The sequence below is a fragment of the Callospermophilus lateralis genome, chromosome 15 (assembly GCF_048772815.1).
Source record: "Callospermophilus lateralis isolate mCalLat2 chromosome 15, mCalLat2.hap1, whole genome shotgun sequence".
In the NCBI taxonomy this organism is placed as follows: Eukaryota; Metazoa; Chordata; class Mammalia; order Rodentia; family Sciuridae; genus Callospermophilus; species Callospermophilus lateralis.
This window is the reverse complement of record NC_135319.1, coordinates 89,358,294-89,374,080: the sequence shown is the minus strand read 5'-3', so window position 1 is coordinate 89,374,080 and position 15,787 is coordinate 89,358,294. Positions and strand designations below refer to the sequence as shown.

The window sequence follows — 15,787 nt, the reverse complement described above, 5'->3', positions numbered from 1 at the left end:
CAAGGTCAGGGTCTCTAATGTATTGTCAAACATATAGTGTTAACAAAAAAAAAAAAAAAAGAAAGAAAGAAAGAATAAGAAAGAAAGAAAAATAAAAAGCCTAGCTACAATATTACACACATATAGGGAAACATACGTGTAAAGAAACAGGACATTTCATGTGCACTGATGACCTATCAATGAGAGCAGGCCTTCTGGTGTTGTTGTTTTTTTTTTTTTTTAAATGTCTTCTCTTTAATTTTATAAAAAATAAACAAGAGGAGACCTTCCTCTCCCATGTAAAAAAAGAAGGAATCAGGTAGGAAGGAAGGAAAGAAGGAAAGGACTGATTTTACATTTGGGAAAATAAAATACAGCTCCTCTGTTGTCCACACTGGAGTAGTTCCACATAGCAACCACCAGTCATGTTGTAAAGGTAGTAGAGGGGTCAAAGTGCAAGCACAATGACATCCCAGCCAGGGATCCTCTGTGCTTGGAGGGTATAATGGGTGTGCAGAGGTCAAGAGGTCAAGGGCAAGAACTCCAACAATCAGACTCTGTTCTTGTGCTCCCTGGAGCTTCAGGGGTCAATCCCCAAAAAACGAGCAAGCCAGGCTATGTGCAATGTGGGGCCTGCACTGGGAGCTGCCTGCTGCCTGGGTGCAGCCCAGAGACGGTGATCATGGCTGGGTTTCTGACCTCACAACAAGGCACAGCCACAGAAACACATCCTTCACGGTGCCCGGTACTCTGATACAGGATTTACAGGCCTGCTTTTATTCCACTTTCACAAGAGCCCTTCGGGTACAGCCCATTTTATGCCTATGTTAGAGCTCTGAATTGGAGACATAAAGAGACCAGTGATTTGTTCAACATCCAGGGACTTCGCTGAACCCAGGAATCCATGTCTATCTGATTGGGAAGTCTGGACTCAGCTCTGGCTCAGAGTGGCAGGTTCCTTTTGTTTTGAAATTCTCTTTTCTGTTCTAGGAAATAGCAAATGGTTCTTCATGGATTCTGCCTTTGTACAATAATGGTGAAGTCTACCAATGAACATCAGAACTGTTAAAAGCTCCCTTAAAAATATAGAGTACAAAGATGGGTAAAGAAACTCTACCTTCAACATTAGAAACCACTAAAATCACACTACTTTAACAGATGCAGTTTTCATTTCCTTTCGAAATAGGACTCTTTCTCAAAATTCTCCAGAAATCCATGCAGGTTGCTCAGCATGCCAACTTGCCTGAGTTGCTGTATTTTCTAAAAGCTAACTTTTTTAGGAGTCTTTTTTTTTCTTCAATAGAAGAGGCCCTGTCATTTGGACATTCAGGGGCATGTGCAAACGCATGAGAGCACCTGTGCATACGTGTGTGCGAGTGCGCAGACTGCAGGAACACTATGCTAACTTTCATGGGATGGAGGGAAGGAGATTTTGTTACTTGCTAAGAGTAAATTATGCAGAGATGCCCTTCATACTTTCACAGTGTTTCAAGCACTTTCTTTGAGGAATTCCCATCAGCCCCACAGCACAAATAAAAGATCCGGATGCATACATGGAAGAATTAAAGTAAAGAGTTTAAACTTTAAAGTAACATTACTATGCAATATGCAGCCAGTCTGATAGAATACAGTAAATAACATTTGGTCAGACACTTTACCATGCACAAAGCACGCAGGGTGGGAAAGAGACATTGACCCAGGGTTTAACATCTAAGTCCAGATAAAAATAAGCAAATAAAAGCAAAGGTTGAGAACAGTCCCTCCCCAGAGATGACGAGAAAGAATGACAACTTAGCCAACAAGGAAAATCCCAGGCCTTTCCCCCTTGAGCTGCAGGGAATTTTCACGCTTACCACCTCTAACACTAGAACCTTCTTTGCATCTCTTTCAGGGTTTCCAGGCTGTCCCCATCAGGCCCCCGCTGGCCACGCTGCACACGTGTGCCCTTACCATTTGGAAGCTTCGAGTCGAATGGAATTCACACTGCATCATATCAAAGAAGATGGGGATGGTGGCTTTGCGCAGTTCCGTCTCAGGAATGAGTGTCATTTCTAATATTGGGCCAACCATTTCTGGAATGAACTTTATCTTATGTTGACCTTGGAATAAAGAAAGGTACTATTCAGAAATAAAAAAGCATTCAAACATGGGCTTAACTTCACAAAACAATGTGACATTGCACAGGAGATCTTGGGAATGTTCCCGTACTTCTCACCTGTAGACAACAAACTTGAGAACCTCCAGCATTTCGCATAGGAAGTGGGCTGTCTTCCCAGTTTACAAGGGAAGCCATTCAAAGCCTATCCAATGGAAGGCCTGTGATCATGACTTGTGGGTTGCAGCAGAGCAGCCGCTGTTCCCATACACAGCTGCATGATCCAGGGCCTGAGCAGCCACCTGACAGCCAGCTTTGGAAGGGGTGGGGACTGGGATCCGAGGGCCAGCATCTCATTTGCAGACAATGACAAGAACAGAAGTGGACATGGGGAAGGTGCAGGTGGTCTCTTGGGCCCTTACTATCGCCGGCGTCTCATGAAAGTTTACCATGTGGCACCTCTGTAGGTAACGCAGAGTGACTTCTATGAACATTCCAAATGACCACAACCAAAGGAACCAAGAACAGCCCTCAGAACTTGGGCGGCAGAAACAGGAACAATTCTACCTGCTGTGGCTATTGGCTGATAGGAAAAGGCTTATTTCAAGAACTATGTTATCAGTCCCAGCTCACCTATCTGTCCAGAAATAAATTTTAAAGAACTCAAGAAAATGTTTCTTCAAAGGCTTTTCAAAAAACAGAACCATAATAATGAGCATATGTTAGCTAGCATCACTGATCATGGGCTGCAGGCAAGCCTCCGACGAAGCACCTTCTCATGGACCCCTCACGAGCGCCTCACGAGACAGGCACCTTTCCAACCCATTTTACAGACGAGGACCCAGGGCTGTCTCCATGGCTGCTCAGGGAGCTGCTTGGAGCTGCTCAGGGACCTGGAAGAGCAGGATTTAGACTGGCTCTGAGATTCTGGCCCTTCAGCTTTGGCCTCATTTTACTGATCCCTTCCCTGTCTGCTGGGCCCAGGATCTCTGAGCAACATTCAGACCCTGCCCACCTCTCTGCAGCAGCATCAGTGCACCCTCCACACCCCTCCTGAAGTCAGCAACCTCTCATCTTGAAATAGTACAGTTGGAATATTACAGTTCTAAGATAAATCCCTCAGCAACTAGAATGGCTTCTTGCAAGCACCAAAATTTTTATTTCAATAGTTTTTGCTGGAAATCTTGGCACTGCACTTTTGTGGGCCTCTGTCATTGGCTCTGATGGCAGCTCAGAAACAGCACTGGAAAATCTGGCGGCTGAGCCTAGAGACCCCAGGCCCTCTCTCCTGCTAGCTGTGGGTCTGCTGCCACTGTGCCCCACCCTGTAGTGGCCCCAGTGCCCTTTGGCTGTTCTGCCTCTAAGTTCCTGAGGTCTGGTAACCTAGGTGACCTTACAGAGCTTTAAATGAATGAGGAAGGCAGAAGGACAGAGAGGTGGCAACCCCAAGGTTCCTTCAGGACCTGGTCACTGGGCCTCTGCAACAAAGTTCTGGGAAACACTCTGCTCCACTCAGGGGCCACTACAGGACAAAATACAGAGGGGGTCCGTCAAGAGGGGGTCATTTAGAACCCCACCTAATCGTCTTTCATCTCCGAAATCTTCACTTATCTTCAAATCACTCCCAGATAACGAACATTATTTCATTTCCAGCACTTAAAAGAAAAATGTGCAAGAAGTTAGATGCTTGAATGAATTATTTGTGACATTTTGCTATGAACACCAGCACTTTATTCAGAGTTAATCAATCTTACTAATTCTTTTACACAATCAGGAAACAAGATGGATACCCTAAAGAATTTAGTATTCTTTACAATTCAGCTCATACAGATTTCCACAAAGAGAATCATCAAACAAATTTGGCTACTATAAATAACTGTACTTAAGAAAATACATAATCCTCCTACCAGCCTAAACAAAATTTTTCGAGGGATACACACACACACACACACACACACAATGTAACTTTCTATAAGGAGCCTGCATTTATTCATATTTGACTTTCAGCTTTTACTAAATCATTAATATTTAGACTGAGGCTGTTACAGCATGAGTCTCATCCTCGCCCAGCTGCTTGATGTTTCTGGAAGGCCCGTAACCACTGGAAAGCATTCTCTTGAAAATGCCATTAGATTCCGTCTCTCAGGTGACGCTTTCCTTGTATTATGCCGAAAAAATGTCAAAGCCAATGTTTCAGAAAACAGATGATACTGACAGCGAGTTGCTCATCAACCATGATTTCAGCATCATAAAGTTCTGCATGTCACCAATAGCTTTTATCCTTCCAAGCTGGGAGGAACGTGAAGGCAGGAACAAGTGGGTATAGATGGGGAGATGGGAAAACCATGTTACAAAACCCGGGCACCACCCTTCCACTAGGGTGGGAAACACTCTGGGCTGGAGGGGCTGGGGTTCTGGGGACTGAGCACAAGCTAATGGTAGGTGATGCTCACACTCCTCCAGCCCCTCAACCAACTCTTCTCTATGGCTCACCTCTTTCCTTCCTTCCTTTTTAACGTCTGCATCATGGCTTTCCCTGGGAGCAAGTCTAGCTCAAACTTAATGATGAACTCGGGTTTTAACCACGAGGAGATTCCTGCAGTGTAGACCTCAAGAAAAAGAGGATGCATCTTTCTTCTCCTTTGGAGACAGAGGAAGAGCAAGCCACTCACTACACCTCTGGCCATCTGGCCAGTCCCTAAGACTCCCTGGAACTGCTTCCCAGGGAGCTGACTTGCTCTGGAAGGCAGGCCCTCCCCAAGCAGCAGCCTCCATGGTGTCTGGATGACAGCTCTACAGTCACCAGTGCTCAGAAATCCAGGCATGAAACAGTCTTAACCCAGGAAAATCTCCCTACCCAGGAGCAGGCAGGGCAAAAACCCCACCAGCCGACCAAGACTATCAGGCCACACCGAGCCCTGTTGGGGTGGGCTCCGAGGAGAGCACAAAATTTACTCAGGCCCTGAAAACACTCCTATAGGAAATCCTGCAAGAAAAACATCCCAAACCAAATCAGCCATTAAAGACCTTGCTGTGGACACACTGGTTCTGGCCGACAGGAGGCAGGTGTCTGCTGGTTCTGGTGCTGAGGTAGGAAGGCAGGAGAGGTGCTCAGCAGGCTGCCTGGGAGTGAGCTTTGATACATAACTGAAGAGCCAGGTACACCACATCCCTGCTTTATTCTTTGGAAAGAGAGTCTGCCTTTGATGTCCCCTTTCACACTCAAAATATGAAAGACCCTGGAGGGAAAGCACCATGCCCGCCCCTGGGAGGTGCCCTGTTTATGATTGTGTCAGACTGAGCAGAAAAGCCCAGGTTCTTGCTCTGAGGCTGGGCTTGGAGGTGCACTCAGACCCTTCATCTCAAGGGACCACAGGGAACACTGGAAGATCCAGGGAAGAAGTGGTGTCCTAGAGCCTTCTGCACAAGGCCTGACCGAGTGACAGGTGACTAATTATAAGATGATAAATGTATCTGATCTGACTTCTATTTTTATTTTCTTGGCACAGCCAACTCTAGCAGTCTGCCAAAATATCCCAAACCTGAGCCCATTGGAAAAAAATAAAAAGCTGTGTAGAAAGTAAGTTGTGCATATCCTGAGATGTGCCGTCATGAGTTTTGAGAATGGCACCCTGCACAATGACTCCTATGGTCAGGTTCCACCATCTGGGACCCAGAGGAGGCAGGGGTCACTGCTTGAGGTGGCCCTTGGAGGTATTCTCAGGTGCTGCCTGAGATGATCCCTAAGCAGCAGATACCTTTATTATTATTTCTCTAACTTTTAAACATTTCGTTCTTTCCTTACCAAGGAACCTGACCTGGTAGGTAATGGTTATTACTCGCTGTTTCCGAGACCTTGCTTGGCCAAGGTCATGGTTTCCTATTGACCTCTAAGCTACATCTCAGGCCACAGCTGATGTTCCCAGCTGAAGATCTGCAAAACACACCTCTTATACATTGATCACTATATTCAAATCAGCAAGTGACAGGTTCAAACGAGGGGATTTTCTCTCTTAACTGCATCCTTTATGCTACAAATCAAAAGTCTCCTCTCGCTGGGCTCCGCTTACTTGGAACATAATGACAGATAATGTCCAGAGAACAAACTGCTCTGAAATGGCTTTAGAAATGTAAGCCAGACCTGAGTGGGTCTCTCTAAGGACCAATGTAGCCCATGGGAGAAGCATGGGAGAAACTCCCACCCCTCTTCCCCCTCTTTGCTTTCTTCATTGCTGTCACAGAAAATGGCAAAAAAAAAAAAAAAAAAAAAGAAAGAAAGAAAGAAAGAAAGAAAGAAATGGGTCGTCCAGTTTTGATGGTGGTCAATCTCAGGGATTCCAGAGTAACATTAAAAATACTTTTAAAAAAAAGAAAATCCGGGCTGGGGATGTGGCTCAAGCGGTAGCGTGCTCGCCTGGCATGCGTGCGGCCCGGGTTCGATCCTCAGCACCACATACAAACAGAGATGTGGTGTCCGCCGAGAACTAAAAAATAAATATTAAAAATTTTTCTCTCTCTCTCTCTAAAAAAAAAAAAAAAGAAAATCCAACACATGCTCTCGGGGTGTGGCCCTGGGGTAGACCACTTGCCTAGCAAGCACAGGGCCCCACAGAAAATCAAAGAGAAAGAAACAAAGAACAAAAAATAAGACACAAAAACTGAATTGGAGAAAGCACAAAAGCACTCATCAGGGTGACCGCTGGCCAGCTGTCGCTTGAGCTGGGTTCTGGAGTGTCCCTCTTCTGCAGGCAGTGACCCTGTGGTGGAGGGCCCTTCAGGGATGGGAAGAACCCTGGGAGGTTTGCGGGGCCAGGGAGAGCCATGTGGTCACTGCAGCCACTTTTGCAGTGAGAAGGAAGCGCTTCAGTATGCACGTAGGTCTCTTCCCCTGCCAGGGTGGGCGCCTCTCTCTCTTGGGAAACAGGATCCAGCCATTCCAGCAGGAAGTGCCTTCTTCATTTGAAAGCACGGGTGGGCCTGTCCCATGGGGCGGGGGGTAGTCCCACTCTTTCAGAAAGGGCTCAGGTAGAAGATGGCCTCAGAGAGAGGACTGTCTAGGAGAGCTAAGTGTCTGCACTGAGAGTCCAACCTGGCAGGCAGAGCCCATGTCACCTCCTTCGTTGATGCTGGGCCTAGCAAACAAGAGCCAGCATCTCCCTGAAAGCCACCTCTCCAAAAGTCCCTTTGGCCTGCCTGCCTGTCTCATGGGGCTGCACACTGTCCCTGTCTGGCACAAGTCCTGTCTCTGGCTGCCAGGGCAAATGACAAATGCATCTGTTGTGGCATGATTTTAAGAAGGAACCCAGAGAGATCAATTGGAGTGAATCACAAACGGTCCTCTTCTCTGCTCCAAAAGCCTTAACATTTGATGGCTGAGATCATCATGCATTTATGCCCTAGAACATCTGAGCCCTGGACTGGAAGGCTCCTGAACCCTTCAGCCCTAGCTCCTTCCCTCACAACCCAGAGAGCTGAGTCAGGGCAGGGCGGGACCAAGCCCGCTGACTCAGGCCGCCTGGGCAAGGCAGGCAGGGGCAGGGCGGGGTGGAGTTCCCAGGTGGGGTGTACTGGGTCTCTTGACCCCATGGGTTCCCACTCTGCCCCCAGGAGCACCAGGAAGACCAGGACAGGATGGCCACTGCAGGATTCTTGCCACAGAGACTAGTGGCCTCTGATAACTCAGAGCCTGTACTCAGGTCCTGCAGTTGTCACCTGCAAAAACCCCAGCACAGAGTGTCCTTATGGGGTCCTCGGTGGACTCTAGTTCTGACACCTGGGGCCTGTGGGCCTGTGCAGGCTCTCTCTCTGAGAGGGCACAGGGGACAGGGCCACTTTGATGCTCTGAATCCCTGCCTGGGGCTCTCACGGCAGAATCTTGCTTCTGGAAGTGTAACTGGGGTCCAGTGGGACTCCCACACCGTCAGCATGGCCCACAGAGTGCCCTGGTCTTGCTTTTCAAGGGGTTTGGCATTTCTATTTTGGGGTAAAAATCCATTTGAAAAAAACTCCATTCATTATTTAATCGGAAAGACAACTTTTGGAAGTTCTCTTAACTTTCCCTGGAGACAAGATGAGGCCACTCTTTCTGTGTCTGCTGACTGAGGAGGCGAGGTGTCAAGAGCCCTTCCAAGGGAGTCACAGAGGTCACTGAGAGCTTGCTGGCCACACAGGCATGGCCTGCAGAGCCTGCTGCTGTGCTCCCGGCTGTCCAGGAGGCGCTGGAGTCCATGCTCAGAGTTTAGCACTTGTTCTCTCCGCATGTTCCTAACCCCACTTTCCAGGCGCTGTCCAGAGCCAGCACTCACTCAAGAGCCAGCGGCCGGCTGTGGCTCTGTTCCCCAGCCCCACAGGAACAGGTGGCATCCTGCACAGGGGAAGCGAGATGAAGTGGACAGGGAAAAGAATCTCTGGGACAGAAGGGAAAGCAAGGCCCCCCTCAGGAAAGCCATTTCCCAGGCCACCCGAGAGGAAGAAGCACAGCCCTGATGATTCTGAGGCAGGAATGCAATGGAAGCCTTGCTCAGGACCTCCAAGGCCACCAGCCCCTCCTGGCCAGGGACACCTCTGCCTCAGGCAAGTAGAACAGCAGAGAGCAGGCCAGAAAGAGAGCAATCTCAACTAGGCCAGGTTCTTGGAGGGTTCAATAAAGGCAGGGAGAAGATCCCAATTTGTCACCAGTCACATTTCTTTCAGGAGCCTATCTAGAAGAACTAGACCTTGTATTGGCTACAATTCAATAAAGAGTTCCTTGTGGTTGTTGATGATAAAAGCAGGTGGGAACGCTGCCTTCACTTACATACAAAGCTGTATCAACTTCTTATTATTTCTTATTATTCTGTATCAATGACTTATTATTGCCTCAGCTGCAGGAGCACATTATGCTCCCACCACTTGGTGGCAGTGTACCTAAATACCGCATCCAGGTTTGAGTGGTCCATGAACTCCTCAGATGTTAAATTCTGCAAATCTGAACACAGTCAGTGGTGGAAAGGTCACAGCGGGATGGGCTGCAGGATTTCAGACCTGAGAAGTTTCCAGGGCAATGGCGCCTGCAGCAGAGTGTTCACCAGACACCAGGGGGTACTCTCCTGGATGCTCTGTTTGCCCACCAATCAGATTGTCTCTCCTCTCCCTTGGCCTGTCTCTCAACTACTGAAAAGTATGAATGCGGAGAAGAGTAATTCCTGCTGCCCAGGAACAGAAGCAGTCAGGTTGAGCTGTCCCAACGCTGCCAACCAGGGCTAGGGGCGTGACCTGGCTGGGAGTCATGATGTGCCCCCCAACCCCCCAATCCTGGCCACTCACCAAGGTTGTACCACATGTCTCTGATTTCAAAGCCGATCTGCCTCCTCATGTCTCCATACCTGGGAACAAGGGGAAGGAAAATGCTCAGTCACTGGGAGCATCTGAAATTCAGGCTCCAGCAAATGCAGCTAATGTCTCCCTCATTGACAAATGAAGGATGGGTCGGAGCTCCAATTTCCGTTGCCACCAAAGGCATCGCAGGTGGTGGAATACGGGATCTCACTTTCTGTGGGTAAAGTGTGGGGAGGGTGGTTGCTTGCTTCAGTCCCCAGGCTCTGGGGCCTCGGGGGAAGTTTGTTGTCTATGCATGCCGTTAGCATTTAGATGCCAAGCCGCACCCCACCACACACATAGCTTTCTGTGTTAAAATTAAACCCGGAAGAAAGGAAAAGCACATCCAGATTTCTCCTATTCTTCGACATCACTTTAAATGTAAGGAATGACTTAACACCAAAAAATGTCAACGAATGTTCCACCGGATTTTGTTTATCAGGGAAAATAAATGCTAATTTTCCTCCCGGTGGGCGAACAGAGGAGGTGTGTGTTTCATGAGTAAACAGAATTTGATGCTTCAGAAGATAAAGCTTTATTAGTTTGTGAGCAATTTAACTTTTTCCTTTATTGCCTAAGGAAAAAGCTGATTATATTAAAAATAATAATTTGCAAAATTATCATACAGTATTGCGGCTTAGCAGCTGCTTCGAGGAGCTCGCTGTTTGTCCTCCTGGCAGCTGACGAACAAAGGGAAGCCGATCGCAGATGAGCGCTCCGCGGCACTTGAGGCCAAGATCGGGCTGGTAAATCAAGCGCCCCGCCTGCCACCACCTTATTAAAGTCTCTGGTGCCCCAAGCTCCTGTCTGTCACTCACAGCAAGAGGGTTCCAGCCCTGTACTCATCTCTCCCTGGGAAGCGACTCTAGGCAGAGAGTCTCTGGGGGTGGAGGACGCGGTACAGATGGAGACTGAACTGGGAGCCCAGCCTCTTGCTCCCAGAGTCAGCTGTTACCTGCAAGCCTGGCCAGCACTCAGGTGAATGCAAAGCAGGTACTCTGTGAATGGGGGTGGGGGTCCTCAGCTAGCAACATGGCCATACCCAAGGCCACAGTGAGAAAAGGGCTGTCACAGACAACAGAGCCCCTGACTCAAGTTCATGGGAGACAGAGAAGCAGCACCCCCCACATATAACTCAGGTACCCCAAATTGCCAGGCGCAAATTGCCACCTGAACACTGTTAAGCTGTGCTTCCTTTGGGGGGTCTCCTGATTCCCTTTTGTGCCCTGGCACCATGAGAGGGGCACCCCACCTGGGGAGGATGCAGCTGGCTGTGTGGTGACCTGGCCTCGTCATCCTCCTGGCATTTATGGGGAAGGGGTGTGGGAGGCAAAGCTGCGTCCACGCCCAGTACAACCTCCTCTGAGGGTGGTCATTCTCACTGTCCAGGTGGTCCAGTCTCTTCCAGCCAAGCATGCATCCCACAAGCTTGGAACACAAGGTGGCCCCAGACACAAATGTCCCCAGCCTCTGTTCAGACCCTCAACACACCCAGGAGGCCAGCCACCCAGAGGAGGTGGGAGCCCTGTGCAGGGGGTGGGCCTCTTGGCTGCTCTCTCAAGCCCTGGACACTCCCACGTCCGAGCCACAGGGGACTCTGTATCCTTCTTGGATTGCGCCTCTGCAAGACCAGCACAGCCCAACATCAGGCTGAGCGCCTGGACTCCCTGCTGCTCCACCCCTGCCTCAGCTCCTCTCGGGTCCTAGGATGGGGACAGTTACAGCGACTTAAAGGAAATCCTAAGGTTTGGAAATTCATGCACAGGAGACCAGAGGCAGCCATGGGGGCACCTTGCAGCGACCCAAGGTGGCTCTCTATCTGGGTCTCCCTGGCAGCCACATTGATTTTAAGTTTTAATAAGAAGGAATCTCAACATGCCTCAGTCATCCCCAAAGAGTCACGGCTCTCATGAGAGCTCGATGGGGCTTCCGGTGCTTCCGGGTTCCTCCCCTGGAGGAGGGAAAGGTCACGGTGGCCCGTGTCTGGGCTGAGGCTCGTTATTGGAGCTGGTCCAGATCATGGTTAAATTCCTCCTGAAATCTGCAATCCAGGGATCTAGGCAGAGACAGCCACAGTGGGAATGAGGAGAGAAGGGTCCAAGTGCTCAGGCCCCAAGCCACTGTCTTCCTGTACATCTTGGGGTGCAGAAGCGCTGCACACCACAGCACCGAGCTCTGGCTTTCGCAGCACTTTGCTGTGTCTCCATCCTCCCTAGGACTGTGGGGCAAGCAGGCAGACCTGGCCTAATGCTCTTCCAAGGAACAAGTTGCAATCCAGTGTGCAGAACCGACATGTACGGGACCACAAAGACAGAAGGTCAGGAGCTGGAGGCGCCTGGCTGTCAGTGCTTCTCAGCACACCCAGCTTGCCTGTGTCCACCTGCAAATGGGGCACAGGGGCATATGCTTGGGAGGGAGCTGTTCCACCCCCAGGACAGCTAGGATCCTACATCCAGACCTACCTCTTATCCCAAGGAACAGAAAAACCATGTCCCCCAGAGACAGCCCAGACTTGGAGGTGAGGTCAACCTGAGCCCAAATCTAAGCACATCTGCAAATTGCTTGACCACTCTGACCCTCAATCTCTTCCATAGTACTGGCAAAGTTCATTCCCAGGCTTTGGTGAAGGATAAGAGGGGAGCCCTGGTGTGAGCAAGCACATGAGGCAGTCTAGGTTTCTGTTTCAAGCCTCCGACTGGACCTCATCTCAGCACCCCTGTCAGGGTCCCAGTGGTTGTTTAGACTGAGTCTACTAGTGAACATTCAATGAGCATTTCAGACAAGACCCACGAGCCCAGGGGACTAGCCAACGATCACGCAAGACATAAACACAAGTCGTGCACATCGCACCTATGAGTGTGACCTCACCTGGAAATAGGGCTGTGCAGATGCAATCTAGATGAGTAGTGGGGTCCCTAAATCCAACCACTGGGGTCCTCACAAGGAGGGGAAGATGTACAGACAGACACGTGGGAAGGCTCATGGAAGAGCCTAATCTGAAGACACGGCAGAGACTGAGTTAGCAGTCGTAGGTGAAGGGATGCCAAGGCCTGGGGACGGCCACCAGAAGCTGGAGAGGCCTGGGACACATTCTCCCTCTGAGCCACAGGAAGAGCCCACCCAGCTGGCATCCAGAGCTCAGACTTCCGGCATCTGTGACCATGAGGCGGCAAGTTTCTGTGGTTCCGAGACAGGCAGCTTGCATTCACCGTCCAGGCAGATGGACCTCGGCCATTAATGCAGTGAGTGACCCATTCAGTTAATATGCTGGCCAGTAGGGGTTGGGACCCACCAGGGGAATGAGCCCTTAAGGAGACAGGATGAGAAGACCTGAGACAGAACTGAGATCCAGCACTCACCCTCAAGGGACAGGCACGGCCAGGAGAAAGGCCCAGAGAGACCGGGCAGTGAGTGGGGAGAGTGCACGGCCACGGAGCTGTGGTTGGGCTGTGGGGTCCCTGAGGTTGGTGTGCTGAGGCTCGGTCTGCAGGGGGACCACTGAGGGAGGAGGGGACCTGATCAGGTCATGTGGTGCCACCCCGAGACTGGAGTGATGTCCCAGAGAGACTGGCTGAGCTCCCCAGACTGGCTCAGGTCCTCAGGGAGGCAACCGCTCTCTTAGGAGTGGGTTGGGAATCCTGGACAGTCAGGTCTCAAGGCTGGACGAGTCTCCAGATAGAGGGCCATCAGGAAGCAGCTGGCCTCCATCTCGCTCACATGTGTGCCCCTACTACACCTCACTTCCGCCCCCACTCCTCATCCCATGGTGACACAGCACAGGGCCCGCACCAGAAGCTGAGCAGGTTCTGGCATCACGCTCTTGAAATTTCCCATCTCCAAAGCCACTAGACCCAATAAACCTCCTCTTTTTATAAAGCAATTGGCATAAGGTATTTTGTCATAGCAACACAAAAGGGATCAAGATAAGGGGAAGGACAACAGTGCTGAAGGATCTGGGGAGAGCAACGGAGAGGACTGAACCCCGCCTCCCTGAATGAGGGCCTTCCCACCTGGCCAGGGGTGCTGAGGACCACAGGGCTGTAGCAGGAGCTTGGGGTGATGTCAGGGGAGCAAGGGGCAGAGAGGCAGGGAGGGGGCTGAGAGCAGGTGAGGCATCTGCATCTTGATGACAAAGATAGCAGGTTCCTGGAAAGGCAAGAGGGGATGGGAGCCCAGGTGGGAGCACCAGGAACCTTTCTCGTTAGATGCAGGGCTGACGCGAGGGCGCCACCAGGGCCCGAGGGGTGTTCGGTTAGCTTTGCCAACATGACGCTGGAGCAGAGTTCCCACTTAGGAAGTCTCCCTGGCTCTCCTTCTGATTCTCAAAGTGAATTTGTTTTGAGTCATGAGTCTCTTGAAAAACAAATCAGCACAAACACAAATTAAACAGCTATTTCCTGTTATAATCTGTGATGTAGAATCATAGCTTCCGATTAGGTCACGCTGCAAGACGGGGCTTGTCACGGCACATCAACTTCCTCCTAGTTTCCACAGGACGTCCTGCCTGCAGCTGGACGGAGCCCATGGGCCCCTCAGAGCCCACGGTGTGGGACCGGACGTGGTGTTTTGGTCAGTTGCAAACCTGCCCGTTGAGGAGGGGGTGGACTTACGTGGGGACAGCCCACAGTCTGAGTGGGGAGAGGGTCTCATGGAGGGCGGTCTCCGCACACCCTCAAGGGCACAGCGGGCCTTTGCCCCTCGGCTGCATCTTCTCATGCTGGAAATTTTCAGGGGCCTTTGATGCTCAGATGTGCTGGGAGCCAAAACTGTGAGCTGTTTTTCCTTCTGAAACAAAGTCCTGAAGAAGCTCTTTTGCCACATGGTCCCACAGGAGGACACACGGTGACTTGCATACTAAAACTGTCAAGCTGGCTGCTAATCAAAAGTCCACTCCAATGCGTTTTACTCCTACTTCTCGAGCCCTGAAAACATACAGGGCTGGAGGAGGGAAGGAAGCAGCCACAGCAGGGTAAGCGTTCCGTTGACACCTCGGTCATCCCTTGAGTCACTAGCACCCCGAGGACGTCTGAGGCTTCGGCCAGCTAAGTTTTCTTATTATGCACTTTGATTCTGGGGTTGCCTGTTCTGCGGATCACTGACCAGTTCTGTGCTCAGTTTGGGTTTGTAGCCGGTCCTCGGTGAGGCAAGGCCCACTCCTGGGTGTCGCCTCATTCACTGTGGGGAATGGAGATCCTAAGCAATCTGTGGCCCCAGCATCAGGAGGGCGGAGCACTACACGGGGGGATGCGCGGGCAGCCTTTGGGACTATAATTTCCTACTATTTGAGCCACAACGCTATGGACCAAGCAGAGATGAGAAGGTGCTAGGCTTGTGAAAAAGGAGAAAAGGGGTGGAAGATGCTCCTGAGATTCCTTTGGAGAGAGCCCAGGGGCAGCAGAGGGGCAGGCGTGGAGACAGTCCTGAGGATGCCCCTTCTCTGCAGAGCCTGGGTTCTCCACTAGGCGAAGATAAGCAGGTGCAACATGCTCCACTGAGCCCCAAGTCGGCCTCCAGCCCTGGCTCAGACCCATAGGGTCCCCCAATCCCCAGCCCCTCCCTCATGCCCTGCCCCAAGCCCCCTCCAGGCTCTGCTGCTCCCTCCACTTCCACACCCTGAGCACCTCTTTCTTTGGATTGACCATCGTTTAGGACTCTATGTCCCCTTCTGAGCTGACTGTTGACGAGTCAAACTGTCAGACCTCTCTGTGTTCCCCCCTTCCCTGACAAAACGTCCACCTGCTGGGAGGCCTTCTGATCCCTAGGCCGACCCTGCAGGCCCCCCTCCCGCTGCCAAGGCCACTCCCTCGCCATCTAGGCACAAGTCTCCATCAAAGGGGACTCCTCCTTATCTTCTGCCCCTGGCAACCGACTCCCCCTGCCTGACACGGAGCAGCAGGGCCCTCTTTACTGGATCATTTCAAACCAACCAAAACATTTCTAGATGTTGTATGTGCCTAGAAAATTTAAGAATTCAGGTGGGATATCTTAAGATACTTCTTATGCAGATTTTGCTGTTTGAAATGAGATTTGCACATGGATTATAAAGTGTTTAAGGTCGATTAAGGGAAATGAAGAATACAGCAAACACTGGTGACTCCTCACAGGGTTTAGGACGCTGAAAGGCCTCACAAGTTGCCCAGGGCTTATCCCAGGCTTATCTCAGTAGGAGAACTCTTTGTCTGCATGGCCTGTCATTGCTGCAGGGGGATCCCAGGACCCCGAGAGACCTCCCCCCCCAGACTCATTGTGGCCCTGAAGCAACCCTGTAGAGTTTGGGGAAGATACCTTCCAAAATGCTCCGGACTTTCCCTTGGGAAATGCATGGGACAAGGCACAGGGGACTCTGGCATCTCCTGT

At 50.7% G+C, this 15,787-nt stretch overlaps 1 protein-coding gene across 2 annotated transcripts in view; it reads right to left on the bottom strand.

Moving 5' to 3' along the window:
• Dock1 (dedicator of cytokinesis 1) overlaps window positions 1–15,787 on the bottom strand; it is a 447,303-nt gene that overhangs the window by 68,661 nt on the left and 362,855 nt on the right. For both annotated transcript variants that reach the window (XM_077105459.1, XM_077105460.1), the window contains exons 32-33: window positions 9,380–9,438; window positions 1,930–2,078 (exon numbers count right to left, since the gene is read on the bottom strand). In XM_077105459.1, the coding sequence (XP_076961574.1) occupies window positions 1,930–2,078; window positions 9,380–9,438 (208 nt within the window). The remainder of the gene's footprint in view (window positions 1–1,929; window positions 2,079–9,379; window positions 9,439–15,787) is intronic.